Here is a 22,932-nt window from a genome sequence, read left to right as displayed (position 1 = left end):
AATTGCTTCATTTTTTCATAAGCCATAAATTTTGGCTGATTTCACATGAAATGAATAGTATTGGCATGTTTTATCATAAATAGGAGACCTTTGAAAATTCTCTGCAGGCAACTAAGCTTTTGAGGTAGAACCGATTTGTGTACATATTCTCACAGCTTGTAATGATTACGTACCCAAAATAGAAAGGAAGTTAAGAGATTAGAAGCCCATCAAGATATGTCTGATTGACTTTCTAGCGGTTTCTTTCAAGGCTAGCATGATGGATAATATTCTACAAACATGGCACAGTTAAGTATTATCAGCTTAGTGATTTAGATGGTTCATTCAATTCACCTACAAGCAGTTGGTCTACTTAATAAATAATAATAATAATAATGCTGTTCTTGTATAGCGCATATCACATTTGATCCTCCTGATGGTATAGAATAGGGTCAGTGAGCTGAATGTATAGTGCCTCAAGCATGCTCAGGTGTTTGAAATATCTCACTAGGCTTTATTGTTTCTTAAACCAAGATGATCAGTATTGCTCTCCTTACGCTTGAAGGCTTTTTTTATCTCTCTAAAATCAATCAGAGGAGACATCAAACCAAGATTAGGAGCTAGCTACATGTAGTACTGAAAACCTCTTAAAGACACCGCAAGAGAACTAAGAAAAACAATTGAATTGCAATTACCTGCCATTGCAAATCTGTATCATTCCTCAGCGTTTCTCACAATATAGTCAACCTCCACAAAGACTTTAAACACAGAGAAGTTTGCTATATGAGACTACCAAAAATCACAATGGAGCAGAACTGAACCCATCACTATTTTCATTTTATAAATTAGATAAATATACATAAAGCTCATATCAATAAAGAGTTGTTATAGTTTGGTTCAAATGTACTCGCACGTAGCAATCAGAAACCGAGGAATTAATTTGCAGCAAAATGTATATATATACATATATATATATATATATATATATATATTTATATATAAATTACATGAAATTGAAAAAAAAATTACATGTACAAGTACTTCTACAAGTTCAGCATGACTACTGTATTTTCATATTGAAAGAAAAACATTTTTGTGCTAGGAAAATGAAATATCACATACACGTATCAATACCAGGCAGCAAAAATATAGATGTATCACACAGAATATTTTTAAAATATGAACCATTTTTTGAAAGTTAGCTTCTATGTAGCAAATATCACATTAAAAAAATGTACAAAGAAAAGGGAATACAGAACGCATGTACTTGGATGAAAACGAATCATAAAATTGCAAAAAATGAATGAGTATAAAATAATTATATCTTGGTCTTGACTTATTACATAAATGTCATGTTGGAAAAAAAATATTTGTACAAGCAAAAGGGAATAATATATATCATAAAATACATTCACTATTGGACTGTCATACTACATATTGTATTCTACAGATTGAATGCACCATAGTATAAAATGAAAAATTCATCCTGTTCTGAAGTTGGTTTATTTTGAAAGAAAAAAACCCCACAATAATAAAGGTACATGTAAGGTGAACAGTGACGATAAAAGAATAGCTAAATGATGGAATAAAAAAAAAAGTTTTTGCTGTGTTTCATCAGCTAAAGTCATATGATATAAATTTAATAAAATGTGAATTTAAATAAAGATTGAAAATGGTTTTACCTGTGCATTAATTTTTTTCATCAGACTAATTATACCCTTCTCACAACTATGAGAGAATTATTTTCAGTAATCATGAACCATCACAACTTTCAAAATCACATATTGGCCAAAAATGGACATGAGACCTTATTACACTCCTGAGATGATGTTCTAATGGTTTCGAACACAATCCTCTCTCTCTTGATGTATATGGGAAATACATTACCATATAATGGCAATGATTGATTTGAGATGTTCTAGCTCTCATGATCTTCTTCCCTTTGCAACTCTATGAGGTAAAAGACCTTCTTGCCCCTCACCCAGCTGAAGCTGTTGTCAAACTGGACAATATCTGAAAGATAAGAGTAATGAAAGTGCCCTATGTAATGAAAAAAAAACAGTCAGTCACACTTTACAAACAAGTGGAATGCCTCTGGCCGTCTCACCTGCATCACGCGGTTCAATATAGCAGCAGTGCTGACTTTGAAAACTACTCTAACTCGCACAAGATGTTCAGTGATACATGGTTACTCTTATGTCCACTTTTTTATGAACTAGACCAATAAACTTACAGAGATATGATGGTTATTCAACAAAAAACCCCAACATGGCCAAGTTCATTGACCTTACATGACCTTTGACCTTGATCATGTGACCTGAAACTCGCACAAGATGTTCAGTGATACTTGATTACTCTTATGTACAAGTTTCATGAATCAGATCCATAAACTTTCAAAGTTATGATGGTAATTCAACAGATACACCCAGTTCGGCCAAAGTTCATTGACCTTTGACCTTGGTCATGTGACCTGAAATGCGCACAGGATGTTCAGTGATGCTTGATTACTATTATGTCCAAGTTTAACGAACTAGACCAATAAACTTTCAAAGTTATGATGGTAATTCAACAGATACCCCCAATTCGGCCAAAGTTCATTGACCCTAAATGACCTTTGACCTTGGTCATGTGACGTGAAACTCATGCAGGATGTTCAGTGATTTGGCCCCGATTCGGCCAAAGTTCATTGACCCTAAATGACCTTCGACCTTAATCATGAGACCTGAAACTTGCACAAAATGTTCAGTGATGCTTGATTACTATTATATCCAAGTTTCATAAATCAGATCCATAAACTTTCAAAGTTATGATGGCAATTCAACAGATACCCCCAATTCGGCCAAAGTTCATTGACCCTAAATGACCTTTGACCTTGGTCATGTGATGTGAAACTCATGCAGGATGTTCAGTGATACTTGATTAACCTTATGTCCAAGTTTCATGAACTAGGTCCATATATTTTCTAAGTTATGATGACATTTCAAAAACTTAACCTCAGGTTAAGATTTCGATGTTGGTTCCTCCAACATGGTCTAAGTTCATTGACCCTAAATGACCTTTGACCTTGGTCATGTGACATGAAATTCTAATAGGATGTTCAGTAATACTTGATTAACCTTATGGCCAAGTCTCATGAACTAGGTCCATATACTTTCTAAGTTATGATGTCATTTCAAAAACTTAACCTCAGGTTAAGATTTGATGTTGACGCCGCTGCCGCTGCCGCCGTCGGAAAAGCGGCGCCTATAGTCTCACTCTGCTATGCAGGTGAGACAAAAAATCCAAATGTAGAAAATTACCTTTACTTTCCGCCCTATCACATGGTAAAATAATCACAATCACAAATTCAAATTCTACCCCTGAGGTGAATTCCAATTAAGTTTCACTCAAATTACGGTACTAATTTTCAGTGTGAAAAGATTGACCTCCAAAACATCTTTTGCAGGCAGAGTTTACGTGACCTTTTAAGCACTTCCGTAGATAATTGTCATGCACTCATCGTAGTTTGTATTTGCAATGCAGTGCTTATATTGACAAGTCACCAAGGACACATACTGCCTTCGCTCTGGAATCAAAATTCAAATCACAGTTTTCGAGTGAGCGTGTGAAAGGTCCTATGATTCTAAAGACGAAATGCAATCATCACTTCAATGATGATTTAAGATTCACGTGTGAAAAGGCCCTTTGAGAGGGCTGACTCTGCTTTCGCTTCACCTCAGAATATAAGAGCATGAAATTCAACCCAAGTATGAAATACAAGAATTCATCAAAGACCCTTATTTCAATTACTGAAAATTTCAACAGATTGTGCTCAGTTCACACTTTGTATCTCATACTTGAATGAACCTCAACTGAGAACCACCTTTCCCTCTTGTTTAGGATCTCTTCCCCCAATTACTGTACATTGAGTTAGGTAGAACTAATGATTTGACTGACTAAACTGTCATTAACTTATGATTTAAATTCTCAGGATATGCATTTTCAAGTTTCAGATAAATAGCAATCTAAAACAGCATTTTTACTGAGTTATCATGCATTTTGTGTGAGAAGGTCACAGACATTATGCAACACAAGGTGGTAGTACAGGGTGTTTCATAAAGCAGTTCGTTAGATAAGTGCTAATTTAAGAATGACTCATAATCCTTTCTTTTGGTAAATGGTATAATAAATTGGTGATGGTTTACCGCGTAGGAAAGATCACCAGTCATTCTTAAAGTCACTTTTAACTTACCAACAGCTTTATGAACAGCACCCGGAACACAAACAATACCCAGAATACAGTAGATTACATGAAGGTTTGCTAAGCTATCGTTCTGTACAGCAATAGTGAGTGTAAGTCCAAGAACGTCAGCTCCTAACTTCTCTTTGTGGATCCACAGCACCACATCAATGGCATACAGAACACAAATACTTACATGTTCCTAGCTTATCACATGAATATCCTCCAATCTCTGGTACAAGATGGCAGGAGCATCTCATCTTCTCAACCACCTCTTCCCATTGGTCTCTGCTGGTATCAGGAGACGGCTTGTAAAATACTCCAAAACCGATGTTGTTATGCCTTGTCATAAACTCCCACCTGATTGTAAAAAAATACTAATAATCAGCATTACATTTCTTTCTATTTCTGTAAAAGTAAAATGCAAAATATCACCAAATGAATGGATATGTTTCTTTTTTTCCTTTCTATTCTAATGCATAAAAATAATCTAGCTTTACATGAAAAAATGTTACATGTTTACATGTAGAGCTCATATAGATTTCTTAAAGGGGAATGAAAACTTTGGAACAAAGAGGCTTGTGTAGAAACAGAAAAATCAAAGAATAAGAATAAAGAAAGTTTGAGAAAAATCGGAACAAATAATGAGAAAGTTATGAGCATTTGAATATTGCAATCTCTAATACTAAGGAGATCCTCCCATTGGCAATGCGATAAGGATGTGTGATGTCACTGATGAACAACTTTCTCTTTGGTGGACTATAAAATACCCTCAAAATGTCTCTTTTTACTTTTTCTTGTGATGATACAAACTCTTTATCCAAGATGTATTCTTGAAAAATATGTATTACATGCCCTCATGTAGAAAGAACACATGATCTATGGATAGATGTGATAAAAGAGGCAATTCAAGTGAAATATATACTAAAGTAATGGGGAGAGTTGTTCACAAGTGACATCACACATCTTTGTCGCATTGCCAATTTGCTATCTCCATAGCATTAGTGATCGCAATATTCAAATGCTCATAACTTTCTCATTGTTTGTCAGATTTTTCTCAAACTTTTGTTGATCTGTTTCTTTGATTTTTCTGTTTTCACACAAGCTATCTTGTTCCAATGGTTTCTTCTCCTTTAAGGAGAAAACTTCATTTTTTTTAAGTGCATTGTGAACAGTATAGATCAATTACCAATTTTTACTATACTGTTATTTCAAATAGGGGAGACAGTTCCATAGGGTTGGTGGGTATATTCAAATGACCTGTTGCTAATCATCTTGGTGCTACAGTGTACTATTTATTGCCAGCAGGTTTTCAGAATGAAATGATTTAACATCATTACAAATTAATGGGTGATGTCAAGTTCAGTGTTGACCTTTGAGGTTGGTGTTTGGTCAATTTTGAAATGAGCATAGCACCAAACGTAAAATGAATTTTGTCCTGAAAAGTCAATCACTAGGTGTTGAGCCATTGATATTGTAATCTGGATAGTTTTTATAAACTCAGAATAGGCTTTGAAGCTAGCAAACACAATCCAAATCGTGCTTCTAATCCAACATCAGCACCAACAGTAACAGACTTCAAATCACCCAACGGATGGCACAAAATGACTACATTCTTACTTGAGTACATGGTCTTTCTCCTTGACCTCATACGTAAGTTCAAGCTTTGACCCATGACCTATGAAGACCTCTGTTAGTCTGCCCTCATGCATGAATTCATTCTTGAGGTAGTACGATTCAGGCACCTTTCCACCGAATCGAATCTAGGAAATAAAATCATGCATATGAATTTACCCATTAATATTGAAAGAACAATAGTCTACATATCTGTGTCATAGAATTAAAAATTGTAGTCCAATAAGTCCAGTTTAAATCAATGAAATATATCTTAATCACTCAAGTTTCTAGTGAATTTGAAAATGATTCTTATCATTCAAATTATTATGTACCAATGCTCTATATATGCGCATGCTCTACTGTGCTTGTAATTCTGGCATTGTTTCTTGAAATGTCTTCTTAAAATTTTCTTTTCAATTTTTGCCACAATGAAATTATTTAATCAAACATTTTGAATGGAACTATCAATTAGATTTTAATAGACACATAACTTGTAAGCTTGACTCAAAACTTTTTCCATTCAACTTCATGAATACACTCTACATAGAATGTACATTGTTTATGAAAAAATTAGCTTGTAAACTGTAATACTTCCAATGCTTTGACTGACCATTTTCAATATGATCAATTGACCAACTAAGATGAGACTGACCACAGTTGTAAACATGACCTCTCACCTTTGACACACAGCGAGGGTCACCATCAGGGTCACACGCCGTTCCCCCAAAATGAGCTGGCAAGTCTTTACCTATAGCCTCTATCAATACATCCTTGTAGTTTCCTGGAAAATACACACACATAATCAAATTAACCCTATCTAGGCTGGGGTATTTTGGGAGTTCCTATGGCCGGGGGGGGGGGGGCCTCCCAGGCCCCCCCTAAGATCTCGGCCGTCGACCGCTCGATCGTGCCGAAAATTGGCACGCGGGTTGCCTAGGACATAATCTACAAGATTGTGTAGTAATTTATTTCATGCGAATCGTTATTAAATGATTATGCTAATTTATGCGTAATTAGTATGCAAAATCATACTTTTTCCTCTAACTCCCTAAATATAGCTCCAAATGTACTAATTTTTGGTATAGAAACTCTTTGTGGTGTCCTTAGCAAGTGTACATGAAAAAAATTGTGATATCAAATTACTTTTTTATGTATTATATTGTTTTTTTCGAATTTCTTTTGTATTTCTTTGTTTTTTGTCCTTTTGTTTTTCATTGTTTTTTCAATGAAATTTGTTGGGGATTCTTCTGTGATCATAAAAAGCATAAAATGAATACATTTAGACTAGCAAAAATAAAAAATAATCATACATTTATGAATTTTGGTTGAAAACACAATTTGAATTGACTTTGTACACGAAATCACGTTTTTGAGCAATTTTCGGTCTGACATAATGTTGCGTAATTTCAAAACCACATACCTGGGTGATGCAAAATTGGTCTAAAAAATTGCGCAAGACTTCAAAGTAATTCGCGCGATTCGTTGAGGGGGGCCTCGGAGCCCCCCCCCCCCCCCGGCCTAGATAGGGTTAAACCCACTCATTACCAAGACATAATGATCTCAATAACAAGCCTAAATGAACCAGGGCCTTGTCATAATAACTTTCCAATTCAATGGTAACTATATACCATAGTTGTAATGCTCCACAACCAATCAATATCTAATGATTTCATGCATGTTACCTATGGATGGCAGAATTACCATAATAGTTTTATGTAACAAAACGCAGGGATTAACCACACCAACAAGTGTGGATTAAGCACCCTTTACCAAAAAGCACAGCAGGACCTTCCTCAGATAAGTATGAACCAATATTGTACTTATCAAGTCTGGACTTAAATCCTGATTTAAATGATAATACCATCCAATAGGTCTAGCCAGTGATCAACATGATATCTTTTCAGACTACTTGCAAACAACAGGCTATCATAAAACAAACACTCAATTTTGTTTACAACAGGCCATCCCTGTAATGATTTATAGATGAAAAGAGGCGTATTGTTAGCAAAATTTATATGATTACAACTTATTAAAGCAATGTATGTTTCGCTATGTCATGTGAAGAGACAATGAATGGATCTTTATAACAAACGCCTATCCTACTTCTCTTTGCATCTTTTCATAGATGATTTTCCACATTTCCCATTGTTCTATCTATGATGAAAAGTGAGAATTTGAAATGAAAGGCCACTTGTGCGTTTCCAGCATGAAAATCACGGCCCTGAATATTGGGAAAGATCGCATCTCACCATACTAGAGAGCACAGCAACATCGCAATTATTTGGTTGCATATAAGTTTCCAAGACACCTCCTCTATAAAAAAAAGGGTTCGCGCTCTTGATGTCAATCAATCTGCTTGGAAGTTGAGAAGATGTCTTTGAAATATCTATAAAAAAAAATCCACAACTGACAGAAATGTCTTGTTTTTTAAATTACAGGGGGACTCCACAATTCAAAAGATGTCTCGGAAACATCTTTACAACTAGCAAAATCTGGAGCTTATATATACTACTCACAAACTACTCATAAACTCAAGCCCAGTGAGACAAGCTCTTGGAAAGCGTTTAATAATGGCCCAATTTTGCAAAGATAGTTTATATTATACAATGGTACAAAACCAAAACTATGCAAATTTTGTGGGCAGAAATATGTTTATGTAATTGGATCAACTAAGCAAGTCCAATCATAAATTGGCCCTTTTGGCAAAGGGCATTAAAATTCATGGTTGAAAGAAGCATGTGATGTTTCTGTACCATGGTATAACTACAACACCTCTGTGTGAATTAGGGCTAACATGTCTTACCTCCCAGTACAGAGACTTTATTCTTGGTTTCCTCACTAAGGAACTTCTTGATCAAGTTGAATCCGATTGAAAAGAAGGCTGGAGCTAGGATGGAAAACGACCAAGATAAAAAACACTTCTTAAAATTCATTGAACTGAGAAATTCTTTAGGCAAATTTTGAACATTCTGTTTAGATATTTATATTACATGTGTTTTATGTTTTTCAAAGGAATAAATGTTTTCAATTATGTAATGATTATTCATTGTTATCTCAATTCAAAACTAATCACTTGTAAGAATCAGCTCAAAAGCATGCACATTAACCTCACCAAAATACATTACATATTGAGTCTAGCCTACACAATTAAATAACATAACCCCAAAATAACATCATGTGATATTGATTTTAAAAGTAACACATCATAAAGAAGGAGCTTAAATATACTATACTCCTAAAATGGAATGGATGAAGCCTTACAACTTACCATTTATAACAAAGGTCTTTTTAAGCATTTCCGGATAATGGGCTTCAAATACTTGCAGAATGAGGTTGTAACGGTCGATGAACGGCTTCCAGATGTGAGAAAGACCAGCTTTCTCCAAGTCAAACACAATCACAAATCTGTCTATCCTTTTGCCTAACTGTGTAAAAGAATCAGGATCAATAAAGATGGAGAGAGATAGAAAGAGACTACATATAACTTCTCTAATAAAGAATAGCATTGTATAACTAAGTGTTCATGTTATATTCAGACTCTTTCAGACAATTCTTTAAACTATACAGATCAACTTCTCTCAATGGAAACAAGCCAATTAATGCACCTTTCATCGTGATCACTTGAACAAGTCTATAATTGTTGGCTCTGAGAATGTTTTCATCATGCAACAATTTTGTTTAGTCATCAGAAATATATGATTTTATTTTGTTCAAGAGAGAAACAACCAAGAACACATAGACTCATGATAACCCAAGCACAAATTATACAATTCGTTTGTGGTTTCAGTTTTGAATTTGTTACGAGCATTTAGTAGGAACATTCCATCCAATTCCGATGTTTCTAGTTCGGAACAGTGGTAGGAATATTAGAATCGTTGCGAGTCTCCCTTTGAGAACACAAGCAAAGTAATTTTCAAATTGTAGTGAAGACACGCCAATCAGCTGTGATTTGAAGCTGAATAGCCGATGTATAAATAACGCTAAAAGGACTTATGGGGCCATGATGCCCCCCCTTCAACGTTTCCCACAATTTCTCTGGGAAGCATAAAGACAATGCAAAATTATATGACCATTTTTGTAGTGTGTAGTTTATGTATTGTGCATGTCAAATTTTGCAGCAGTTGCACAACGAACCATGGCTGAGATAATGTCCCCCATCCTTCTTTTGATTTTAATATATTGAAAATATTATTTGCATTTGGATCATACAGTGTGTCTCAGGCTTAAGATCTAGCTTAAGATGATTTTTTTTATGTGAAGGAATGAACTATTGAAAACCAAACAATGGAGAAGTAATAATCATTCAAACTTTTAAGATATTGTTTTATCCTACCTTCTTTGTCTGTGCCCTGAGTTGAGAGAGAATTTCTTCACATATTTTGATCTTCATCTTCGTGAGGTCATTTCCTGTAGTCGACAGAACCAAACCCTTTGGATCAAAGTAACCAAATGGTTCATACCAAACAGGTGCACCATCTTTGTCAAAGCCACACAAGCCACCGACCATGTATTTGTCCAGCACCTGTAAAAAAAATCCATCAATATGTGAAAAAAAATGTATTTAAATGAGATTATATGGTTTTGGTCAATGCCCTAGGTCATGACTTGCTATTCAAACAATATAATGTAATTTAATTTAAAGGTCAAATCCACCCCAGAAAAATGTTGATTTGAATCAATAGAGAAAAATCAGACAAGCACAATGCTGAAAATTTCATCAAAATCGGATGTAAAATAAGTTATGACATTTCAAAGTTTTGCTTATTTTTAACAAAATAGTTAAATGAACGAGCCAGTTACATCCAAATGAGAGTCAATGATGTCACTCACTCACTATTTCTTTTGTTTTTTATTGTTTGAATTATACAATATTTCAAATTTTACGAATTTGATGATTAGGACCTCCTTGCCTGAAACACAAAATGTTAAAAATAATGGAATTCCACGTGTTAAGGGAGGAATGAAACTTCATTTCACATGACAATGACGAGAAAATCAAAATATTTCATATTTCATATAATAAAATACAAAAGAAATAGTGAGTGAGTGATGTCATCAGTTCCCTCATTTGCATACCGACCGACATGTGCATATCACTGTTTTGTGAAATGAAGCGAAACTTTAAAATGTCATAACTTTCTTATTTTACATCCGATTTTGATGAAATTTTCAGTGTTATGCTCGTTGAATTTTTCTCTTTTTATTCAAATCAAGTTTTTGTTGAGGTGGACTTGTCCTTTAACAAAGATAAGACAAGACATCCATTGAGGTTCAGGTGCTGTAGGTGATGGTAATGGCCTTGAAAGCAACCTCACACCAGGAATTTCAAAAAGAGCAAAGTTAAAATTGTTAATATTAGGAGATTTATACAAATAAAATGTGTCTAATTATTCATAATCGGCTTTTGAACTTTATAAATGTAAAGGTAGACATCCACTAGAGTGCGGACAAGACTTGTAAGGGCCATGGAAGCAGAATATGCCATTTCAGCATTTCGTCCGCACGAGAAGCAGAAAATTTTGGTTTCCCAGTACATTCCTAGGAATATCCGTGGATTGTCTGCAGATTGTCCTGGGAGGGCCCTAGGAATCAGTCAAGAAAGTTGTGGAACCTCATGATCATAGCTGAACAATAGAAATGGGTGCCGAGATCGAAATTTGCAGGTTTAAATCATGAACAAGGACAATCAGGAGGATTATTTGACAACAGGGGAACAACATCTAGATATCCCTGTTAACAAACAATGTAATCTACATTACTTGTCCAAAAGAGGACTCTTTGTTTTAAAACATAAGAAAGGGCACTATGTCAGGAACTTATGCCCTTCTGGCTCTAAACACATGTTTTCAGTGCTAAATTTCACCTGTCACATAAATCATCAAAATAAGGATAGAATTCTGATTAGAATATTTGAAAAGTAATATAGTACCTCTGGTGGATGCCAGTTGTCTATCAATGATTGCACATTCCATTTTTCCCTGAAAGACAGATGCTGTATAAAGTAAAAAAAAAGAAGAGAGAAATATGAAACAAAAAAAGATAAAAATAAGAAACACTTGCTGTTTTATTAGCTAACCTGGAGTATTGCAAGAAAATATTTGCAATCAATCACTAATTTCTATTCCAATCTTACAACTGATAGACTAGTTTACACTCCTTATTGCAATATTGCAAAAGCGGAAGAATGGCAATAAATCAATTACAAGGCTTACAATTGATTTGGGGACCCCAAATATATTTTCTATTGATCATAAGTTTCTAGCAATGCCCTATAAAATAGCTTGAATGTGTTTTTTTTAAGTGTCTGCCAATTATCAACTGAACTGCTGATATACCAAATTGTAATCTCTTATCTTAATATTAAGCCTTACTTCATAAACAGAAGACTGGACAAAATTCATTGTCTAATCCAGTCTATTCAAAGTCCATTCAATGGCTGTCCAAATACCATCCAAACCTTCTAAATGCAGGCCTATTGGTGTAGCTTGCTAAAAAGGGATTTACTCATACTCAAAACACATTCATGTATAATGAATATGGGAATAACGATATCCAATGGCAATTGAAGTATATTTTGATTCAATTTTCACAAAGTGTCCCAAGACTAAAAAGGCCCAAAATGATATATATTTTTTTTATTTTCAATATTGGCTTAGACTGTAATATGTCTATAATCTCACAACATTTTAGAATCTTCTAACAGTTTCATGATTATCCTAGAATGAAATATAATCAAATTGTATAAAGTCAGCTATGAAATTTCAAATTAAGACATAACAACATAATCTAAAAAAAAATCTAATGCATTTATCTTAAAATATTTGCACCATTCATAAAAACGGTGTTGGTTTATATCTGCGCTCCTGTTTGGATTTTTGTATGACATTCTATAGCATTCAAAGAATTATAATTGCATTTGAATGATAATCTTGATTAACAAATTTCAATATGACCTCTTGATACTTACATTTTTTAACATAAATTCAGCTTTATCAACATCAAATTGTCGAGCTGTAAAGAAATGAACAAGAAAAAAGGTAACAATTTAGCATGTCGTAATTTACTTCTTCCCATTTCATTATTTCCTAATCTCTAGACTGCAAAACAAATGGATTTGGCTAATTCAACACAACTTAATATCTCAATTAAGTTTTGCACAATGTTTTCTTTATTTTTAATCCTACACATCTTCAAATTCTAAATGCCCCAAGAATTATACCTCGGTCACATTTGCTCTACAGCGGTCGTATGGTGGGTCGAACACAGCTGTTATAACATCCTATGTACGAGCTACATAAAGGTGGTTTGTATAAAAATGAATAAAACGGCCGTTTTCAACTCGCCATATGGCCGCCGTAGAGCAAGTGTGACCGAGGTATTAGTATCCCTATGAAGGCTCTCAGTACACCATGCTTTTTTGTGGATCAAGTCAAGACATAACCTTTGCCTACGAAAGAAAATATGGCATATCAAGATGCTTCCATACTGATTCATTCTTTGCCATGAACACCTTCACAAGAAACAATCTATAATATCTTCTTTTTATCTATAAACGGATGGTTTTGTTTATTTGTAAAGGTCTCTACTCTGTTTCAAGGTCTGTCTTCTCTAAGAAACTCGCAATGATCAATATCATTTGGGATGCAGGACTTGATTTTATGAAATTAACAATAACGTAATAAAGTTCAAATTTTAAGTTCAAAGACAGGCATTTTAATTTTTATGTAAACCCCTCAAAAAAAGTTCCGCAAGTCAAGTTTGAGTGCTAATGAATTTCTTAGTGTGCCATCATCATATGTAAAAGTGGTATCATTGGAAAGTATGATTATTCTTCTTTACAATCATGTGTCATTTGTAATGTTAGTGTTATCATGAAATACATAGACATGATAAATATGCAGCAATGTAAAAAATGAAATGTTGCAAAATTCGTTGCCATGTCATGTTTGAGTTCTGCAACTCAAACTGCAAGTTTGAGTGCTAATAAATTTCTTAATGTGCCATCATCATGTGTAAAAGTGATATCTTTAGAAAGCATGATTATTCTTCTTTACAATCATGTGTCATTTGTAATGCTAGTGTTATCATGAAATACACAGACATGATAATACGCAGCAATGTTAGACATGAAATGTTGCAAAATGCGTCGTTTGCAATAGCGAATTTCCAATTGTTTCGAGGATGGACCGAGTGCATTCACTGTCACCTGCATGGTGGAAATTCTATAGAAATGGAGACTCTTGTTGGAAATCAATGCATTTTGCAACATTTCACTTCTGACTTTTCTCGATGTTCAGGGTGATTGCATATTCCATGATTACAAAATCACAGCAAATGGCATGTCATTGTAAAGAAGAATAATTCAGCTTTCCAATGATACTAGTTTCATCTTTCATACTTCATTAACCAGAAAGATATCATCCCCCAAAACTGAGTTGCAAAACTTTTTTTGAGGGGTTTATATCATACAATACAAATGATGCAAATTGTGAGTGTAAGAGATGATTACATGCCCTCAAAGGTATTTATAATATGAAGCTAGCACAATACATTTGTGTTGAGTATGTTTTTTTTCAATTACATGTATTTTTACAACCTATTACTTCATCTTAAAGAAGTACACTGGAAACGACAGAGTACCAAAGTGATGACATCACAATAAAACTTTTTTTTGCATTTCAGCATTTCGATACCACATTTTAGTGCAAATCGGTCCATGGGAGCCTGAGATACATAAAGTATGACCTCATGAATACATTATTGGTTGTAATAGATGTGTGCAAAATACATCACAACCAAAATGCTTGCAAACAGTTGCATTACCTATTGACCAGTTCGTAGTTACTTCATGGACAATTTTGGTCAAATGACCTTTCATTTATTTTATTATGATAGGCAGATTTCAAAGCAAGATATTACATAAGCTTGCCTTAAATAGCAGGATGAAGAAATTGAATAGACCAGGTGACTAGAATAGCACACCAATGAACACTTTATAAAGGTATTTGTTGCATTCCTACTTTGAAGCATATCATAGCATGTTGCACAATGTACTTGGCAAACTGTAATATACCAGTCGTCCGTGGACGCTTTGTTGTTTTTTGTGGATGTAAATGAAAACCACAATTCAAAAGAATATATGAATAACCAAGACATCATAGTTGGTGCTTGTCTCATTAGATTTTAAACCACTATTGTGGAGGGGCCGAAACACTTACAGTCATACACACTCACTAGCTCAAGTACACTTCACACATGGAAAAAGTCTTACCTTATTCACTTGTATATTGAACCCTCTCGCTCGGTCACGACACGTCTGTGCTGTGCGGGGGTTTGAGTATGGAGTGATCTGCTTGAGTGGCGTGAGTATGTAGCTAGAGTACCGGTATGTGTAGTGTATTGTGTACTGCATTGGTGATGGGTGCAAATATTCCCGCCGGTCCGGTGATCGTGTGACGTTGTCTATTATCTGCTTAATTACTCCTAATCCCCTAACACTATACTTCCCCCCACCCTAAAAAAATTGGGGGGCATATTTCCTATACAACTTAACATAACTTAATATACTTAACAGAAGGTATACTCAACTTAACCCTATACATAAAATATACATCAACGTTCATATTTTTTTTCTCTCTTTTTTTTGTGTATCTTTTTCTTTCTTTTTTTTCTTATTCTTTGATCTCTTTTTTTTTTCTTTTCTTCTTTCGTTTTCTGTTTCTTTTCTCCTTGATTTTTTTTTTGGGGGGGTCTGTGACCTCTCTTTTTTTTTTCTTCTGTAATCTTTTTATTTTCTTTTGTGATCTTTTTCTTTTCTTTCTCTGTGATCTGTTTCGTGATCCTTTTTTTTTTCTTCTCTTATTCTTTATTTGATCATGAACGTAAGTATATGTACATCATCAATATATACATCATTACCAAGTACATCATTACCAAATCATAAAAAATATTCTTACCTTGTCTCTGCCTTGATATAATTTAAATAAGCTCACTACGCTTATCTGTGTACCTTAGTAAAAGACACAAATATGTAAATCAAAGAATATATACATATGTGCATGAAGGGTGTGATCAACCAATAACTTATCGATTTTTATTAATATAGAAACAATAAGGGGTGCATACAAATTAATTGGGTAATAAATTATACATATTATAGGCATTAATTTCATATTTATGGTATATATTGCATTGAAATACAGATCCTTTAAAATAAATGAATTTGCACAGTGGCAGGCAGAGACAGGTGCAAGGGAGTAGCATTGCCCCATTGTTCGAGGCAATAGAACTCCTTTGCTTTAATCTGTCATAACCAGGATTGATAGTAAATTCAAGATGGACACGTTCCGAGGAGGCGCTCCCATGACGTTTCATGGGATGCCTCCAGGAACGGGTCGCTTTCTTGTTTCACAAATTTCACACCTGGTTATATGCAGATGTGATTGTCTTTCGACATGCCGTATCGGTAGTACTGAGAGCTACAGATCCCAGCATGCCCTGCTGAAGGAGGATCATGACTAAGCCGGATGATGTAATGTCTTAGTGATTCAGGAATCATGACATCACGCTCATCCTTCTCCATCAAGATGACTCCTTCTCTATAAAGGCAGAAGAGTTCCCTGTTTGTCCACAAAAACTTTCCCTCTGGCGGGAGGAAAAACAAGAGTCTCTTCAGCCGGCGCTTTCTTGTCTGTCCAAAGGCGGTTTCTCTGCCACCTCAGCGGGTCAACTATTCGGATCTCAAATGAATTGGCTTTGTTGAAGGATATTTCCATGCCAATTACAGGGAAAGATTCAACAGCCACATTTGGGACCCCTTGTGTTTGATTTTAATATGGCACATCCTTGTCTACTCAATCGACAAGTGTACCAATCTATTTCTTTTGAAGTAGAAACCTTCTCAACTCCTGTTCCCATGGGGCCAGCCCCTCTATAAAGCGGCTCCAGGGATCAAGAAGGTGAAGAGTAGATCCGATTCATGAGTATCCACAATGGGACACATTCTGAAGGTTCTACGTCAGGTCCTACAATTAAGACTTATAAGCCTACCCAATCATATAACCGTTTTAAGAATCTTCTCGTTGTATGATTGGTAGGTCTTCACCATTTATAGTTAAGATAGCATTTGGGATGCTGATATTGGCATTGTGTTTTTGTAACAAGTCAACGCCAAACAACATCTCATCTGCTATCGGAGCTACATAAATCTTCTCGCTGAGTACTTGGGTACCCAGCTTGATATTGATAGGCCCTACCACCATGCCGTCCATTGTCATGTCTCGGCCAGCCCCCTTAAGGATTACACGCTTAAGGATGGGCGGCCGAGGCTGGAGGCGATTGAATAGGCTATCTGATATAATGGTGACAGCTGCCGCAGTGTCCAAAACAGATGTAATGGGCTCTTTGCCAACTGTCAACTCAACACTCAATGTTGAAGTAGACACAATTCTACAAATGACTACTTCAACCTCTTGATCTTTAACCTCACCGGAAATGTCTGGTGGCCATGGTGGATTCCTCCAAGGGACATCTAATACCTCAGAGAATTTCGGGCTCCCTGGACTTGCTTGCGCGTCCGGTGCCCGTGTGCTACCATGGTCTTGTGGCATTAGGCTGTCCTTTAATGGAATGGGGATGGTGGAGGTGGGGATCTGTGATCGGATCGGGGATTCCCCATCTCCTCCGATCCCTGTCCATTTCCCTCCTCCTCGAAGGCTACAGCCCTAAGTTGTCTGTTCTGAGCAGGCGATCTCCCTCTGGGGCAGGCCCTACTAAAATGGCCTTCTTCCCCACAGTTGAAGCAGCCTGTGAAGTTTCGCTGCCGATCGGTTGGTGGAAGGACCGAAGATGACCTTCTGCCTCCCTCTGTCCGATCCGGCGTTCTACTAGAGGTATACCTCGGCCTGTCTGATGTACCCAGAGCCCAACCAGAGGTATACTTTGGTCTGTCAGGTGTGACAGGGGCACGGCCGGAGGAGTAACCCGGCTGGCCTCTTGACACCGACAAAAGTTCTTTAGTACTCCTAGACAGATCAGTGATTGCAACAACCATCGAATCCATCTTGGAGGCCCACATTACATTCTGAGCCTCCAGAGCACTGATTCTAGCCTCAAGGCTAGAAGTTCCTTTGGTGGCAGCTTCCGGAGGAGACGACTCCTGTACCCTGAGGTCATTCATATCTTCTCCTACAGAGAGCTGCCTTACCTCGTTCCTCAGCCTAGGGCCATGCTTATGCATGGTCTTCTGGGTAAACTGAAACCATTTGTACTTGGTCATGGCTTCATCTAATGTCCCAGGCCGAGAAGTCAGGACATGATGCCCTGCATCTTTGTCTTGGGCACCTTGGCAGAACCTTGCCACGACAAGTTCTTGGACGAACTTGTCAGGTAGGCCTACGAAGGCCTGACCTGCAAGGGTCATAAGCCTATCTGCCCACTTGATGATGTCTTCATCCGAGCGTTGAAAAGCCGATTGGAATTGCATCCGAATAACTTCCGGCTCCTCCTGGAGAGCAAACCGCTTCTCCAACTTGGTAACCAAGTCAGGGAAGGCGATATTTGGATTGCTCTCCTGGATAAGGGCCATGAACTTACTGGCTTCGGCCTCCAACGCCAGACACAGCTGATATTTCTTGTCTGCATCAGACATGCCATGTCTTTCGGAATAAAGTTGAAACTTTGAATAGAAGGCCGCCCAACTTCCCTTGCCGTCAAACGAAATAGTCTTCGGCAAAGAGGTTGGTCTAGAAGGGGGCCTTCTGTCATCATACTCCGGTACCACAGGTCTTGATGCCGAAGTAAGTCTGGTGACGCGGAGCGGCTGATTTCTTGTTGGCAGCCCCAAGTATCCCGGACTTACTGATGGCCTTGTGGTGTTTCCATGTTCATTGAACACTGAGCCTCCATGTCCATCTCCTTGGGGTCCAGCGCCTTGATACACAGGGTTGCTACCCCCATGTTGCAAGTCACATGGTCCTTGGGGAGAGGTTTGTGGGGCCACAGTGTCAGGATAGTGTGGCGGATATCTGCCTCCAGCCCATGGCGGGCAATACCCACCGTAGGCGGCAGCAGGGTTGCAGTATGGAGGAGCTGGTTGTCCAATTCCCCCGAATGGCATCATCTGCATCATCCTAAACATCACGCCATACATTTCCTCGTACTGCGCTTGAGTAAAATGTGGAACGACCTGTGGGTAGTTATGTGGAGGTGTCTGGGTAGTTCGGTTTAACATTGCTGGTCGGCCACCCTGAGTACTGGGAGCCTGACCATGCAAATCTACTTGGGCATGAGGACCACACTGGAACTGGGGTCCTGGTGGGGTAACTTGGTGGGGACCCTGTGGTGGGAACAGGCCATCGTTCCATCCTGAATACCCAAATTGATTAGCCCAGAGGGACTTAGCCCTATCTTCTGGAGACGCCGAGGGCTGCTGAGTAGAAGCGCCACCTGGCCTCCCCCCTGTGAAAAATGAGGAGGCCTCCCCGGCCTGTGTCTGAGAAGACTGGCCTACAGCACCCTGTATGCTATTTGCACGGGTGTGCTGTGGCCGAGCCTCAAATGCCTGGCTTATGGGGGGCTCCTTAGATGGTATAAGTGGAACGCTCGTATAAGGCTCATCTCCTTCGGAGCGCACTTCTCTGCGGTCCACATTACGAGCCGTTGTTGTTGGCTCATAATCAAAGGCGTAAACTAACAGTTCTGCCTTCGGTACATGAGGTATCGACAAGAATGTCTCTGGAGTAAGGTCGGCCGCCTCCCTCGCGTGTAGAATGCGGTTGGCGGTGGCCATACCCACTCCAGGCAAAGTCATCAATTCCTCAGACGAACAAAAGTTGATTTTGATTCTTGAAATGTTGCTCGCCATCTTGATGTAAGGAAATAATATTAATCAGTAACAAAAAAGAATCCCAATAGTCAATTGAAAATAAATTTGGGACAAATTAAATTCCCAAATTGAACTGTAATTAACCAAAAATTATCCTACAGACTAGTTTGTCTTGCGGATAAAATCAAAATAAATATGGGACAAAATTAACTTTTTAAATAAAAATATGAAAGAGAAATTAACAGAACTAACGTCAGAATATCCTGACCTGAGAATGTAATCAAATTAAAATCCAAAGGCTGCCTTGCCTAAGAAAAAAAATTCCTGTATGATTCAATTCTTAGGAGAGAAAAAGGAAAAAAAATCAAACAATTGAACGCTCACTTGTTCAAAAAATGTAAAATGTAGAAATAATTTCAATTAATTTCTTATTCAATTATGTAAGTATATTTTTATTATTATAATTTTTTTGAACAAAAATTAATATTTACAAGTACACTTGGAATAATGGATAGTTCTATATACAATTTATTTAATTAAACACTTTATAGTTTATTAATTTGAATGTCAGCAGCACAGCTCACAGCATTCACTCAACAGCAGCAGCGGCAACAATCCCAAAGCACAGCAACAACAGCAGCAACAAAATAATTAATACAACGGCAGCAGCAATTAACAACAACTCTTCAACACAACAGCAGCAGCAACAAGAAAATAATTACTACAAGACTGAATTTCCTGATCTCCTGAGACGCGACCAAAAAATAATAATAAATTCCTAATTTAACAGCAGCAGCGGCAGCAGCAATTTTCTGGTGTTTTCACCAAAAAACACCCAGAAATATAATTACAAAAAAATAATACTAACAACAGCAGCAGCAGCGCAGCGGTCAAAGGAGAAAAGCAAATTCAGGCTTGTAATAAAATAATCAACTCACAACATCAATAATATTCAGCTATCCATTCACACCACATACGGTACACAGCTCAGTTCACTCACGTCGCAAATTCACAACCCACAGAATTAGTACACACTCAAACTCAATCAAAATTTCATCAAATTTAATCCCTCTCGGTGGCCCGGAAAAAAATATCCTAACGAGGGAAGATTTAAATATATGGTTAAACAAAATGAATGGATATTTACCCTAAATAGTACACGAATATTGTTTGTCCCAAAAATAATCCGATTGGCTCCTGTCAAGCTGGCCGCTGAATTCCTTCAGGGCTAGAACGGCAGTGCCGATCGGTAAAAAAATAAAGTAAATTTACGGAACTAAATATCAAACTTTTTCCACCAAAAAATAAAATCTCAAACTAAAATAATATGTTATTTGTTGTGTAATTTAATATTTTGGACGAAACAGAGTCAAACAGCTGAAAGTAATCAAAAACCTAAAAAATTTCAAGATGGCGGCGGCTTTTTTATATTCGGCCACAGCCAGCGCAGATTCTGCTATCGGCGCCGGCTATGGCGAAGTAAAGAAAATGTTTTGCCGAAAATAAATTAAAAATCACTTTATCCTCGTCGCCAATATTGTGGAGGGGCCGAAACACTTACAGTCATACACACTCACTAGCTCAAGTACACTTCACACATGGAAAAAGTCTTACCTTATTCACTTGTATATTGAACCCTCTCGCTCGGTCACGACACGTCTGTGCTGTGCGGGGGTTTGAGTATGGAGTGATCTGCTTGAGTGGCGTGAGTATGTAGCTAGAGTACCGGTATGTGTAGTGTATTGTGTACTGCATTGGTGATGGGTGCAAATATTCCCGCCGGTCCGGTGATCGTGTGACGTTGTCTATTATCTGCTTAATTACTCCTAATCCCCTAACACTATACCACCATGTCACTTTAGTAAAAATGACATTCCTCTGATCATGCATATAATCTTTTTATCATGCGCAGAAAGGAACTACAAACTGGCTTATTGTGGAAGATCCTTAAAATAGAGGACATAGGTTGAACAGTAAATCTTACCCCTGAGCCATTTTAAAAGGTAAGCATCACGATCATCATTTTCTGGTCCTGGAAATTCAACTCCATTCAGTCTAGATTGAAGCTGAAATAGAGACATTTAAAAAAATGGCACTTGTGATCAAACTTTTAATATCTTTTGATATTGTACAACTGTCAAAATGAAATTTACGTAAAGTAATTGATAGGTTAGCTCTTTTCTGTAATCTTTTGGACTCTACTACAGCTTAAAAGTTAGAGCTGATCAATACAAATTCTAAAAATCTTTTTTTTTCTTCAAATGTCCTAAAACCGAAGTCACATCACAGCATTCATCTTTGATCATTCTTTCATTCTAGTAGTAACATTAAGTCCAACCGCTCGCATGTGATGTTTGTAAATCGGCTGTGAATTAATACATGTGAGGAAAAAGATACCCTAAGTGGCCCAAAATCACCAATTTCGAGGATAACCGGACTCCGGAGGATGGACACGTCGGAGTGAAATTTACGGGTGAAGAAAGAAGAGTAAGAAATTAAGCTATTTTTCTTTCTTGTTATATTTTTTCTATAATTTTTACATTTCCATCCCACCTTTGTGACTCGAAATATCCGATCGAGTTCACCGTCCCAAAGTTCGGGTAGGTGGAGCGTAGTGTAGCGGTAGTGAAGAGGAGTGGAGCCTGCACGAACTTCGCCCGAAGCCGAGGTAGTCAAAACGTTTAAACATCACACTACACAAAAAACATACTATGGGACTATAGCTGTCGTCTGATCACTTACCTCATCCAAAGCTTTTGATTGCTTCTCACTTAAATCTCCAACAAAACCGCTCATTTTAACAACTTCCTTTTGAATCCGACCGCACACAATTGTTCAGCTCATAGTATGTTTATATGTGAGACATTTTAAACATAATTTCTTCGCCCTTTCCAACAACAGTGCCAATTCCGAGATCTTAGAGCAAGGATATGCAAATGAGTATCGCCTCATATGCACAAGCAGTGACCTGTGACGTAACAAATAACAGTATAATCTAAATAAATTTAGTTACCGGTATTTATAAGTTCATGGATCATGGACCCTAATTATGAACTGGATTTATATAAGTTTCTGTACAGAAGCGAAATTAGTGTTTGATCTGAAATTAGCAAAAACTACAAGACAATTTAAGGCAACTTTAACAGTTAGTCGAATGCATATTTTTTAAGTTAAACATAAAAACATGCTGAAGTGCTGATTAATCAAAATCTCAAACAAGAGAATCCATTCATTCATTTTAATTGATTATTCATCTATCAGTTTATATCTCCTACTACTATAGTTCAATTGT

The 22,932-nt window shown here is 36.9% G+C and overlaps 1 protein-coding gene and 1 long non-coding RNA gene across 3 annotated transcripts; both read right to left on the bottom strand.

Moving 5' to 3' along the window:
* Positions 1-1,680: 1,680 nt before the first annotated feature.
* Positions 1,681-22,606, bottom strand: LOC121408505 (SEC14-like protein 2). Of its 2 annotated transcripts, none has more exons than XM_041599985.1 (11): positions 22,383-22,606; positions 21,625-21,706; positions 12,783-12,826; positions 11,745-11,807; positions 10,149-10,337; positions 9,084-9,240; positions 8,619-8,702; positions 6,493-6,596; positions 5,819-5,961; positions 4,395-4,558; positions 1,681-1,992 (listed from the first exon to the last, which is right to left on the bottom strand). In XM_041599985.1, exons 1-11 carry the CDS (start codon positions 22,434-22,436, stop codon positions 1,898-1,900), a joined length of 1,179 nt encoding a protein of 392 aa, XP_041455919.1. In that variant the 5' UTR covers positions 22,437-22,606; the 3' UTR covers positions 1,681-1,897. The 2 variants fall into 2 exon arrangements, with proteins under 2 accessions (XP_041455919.1, XP_041455921.1); XM_041599987.1 differs by lacking the exon at positions 22,383-22,606 and adding an exon at positions 22,194-22,317.
* LOC121408506 lies at positions 15,003-21,487 on the bottom strand. The gene is made up of 3 exons (XR_005969047.1): positions 21,255-21,487; positions 15,772-15,824; positions 15,003-15,221 (listed from the first exon to the last, which is right to left on the bottom strand). It is a non-coding gene; the product is annotated as an uncharacterized LOC121408506 (long non-coding RNA).
* Positions 22,607-22,932: the final 326 nt, after the last annotated feature.

This window comes from Lytechinus variegatus, chromosome 2 (assembly GCF_018143015.1).
Source record: "Lytechinus variegatus isolate NC3 chromosome 2, Lvar_3.0, whole genome shotgun sequence".
Taxonomy (NCBI): domain Eukaryota; kingdom Metazoa; phylum Echinodermata; class Echinoidea; order Temnopleuroida; family Toxopneustidae; genus Lytechinus; species Lytechinus variegatus.
Note: the sequence above shows the minus strand (reverse complement) of the source record. Positions and strands in the feature narration are given on the sequence as shown.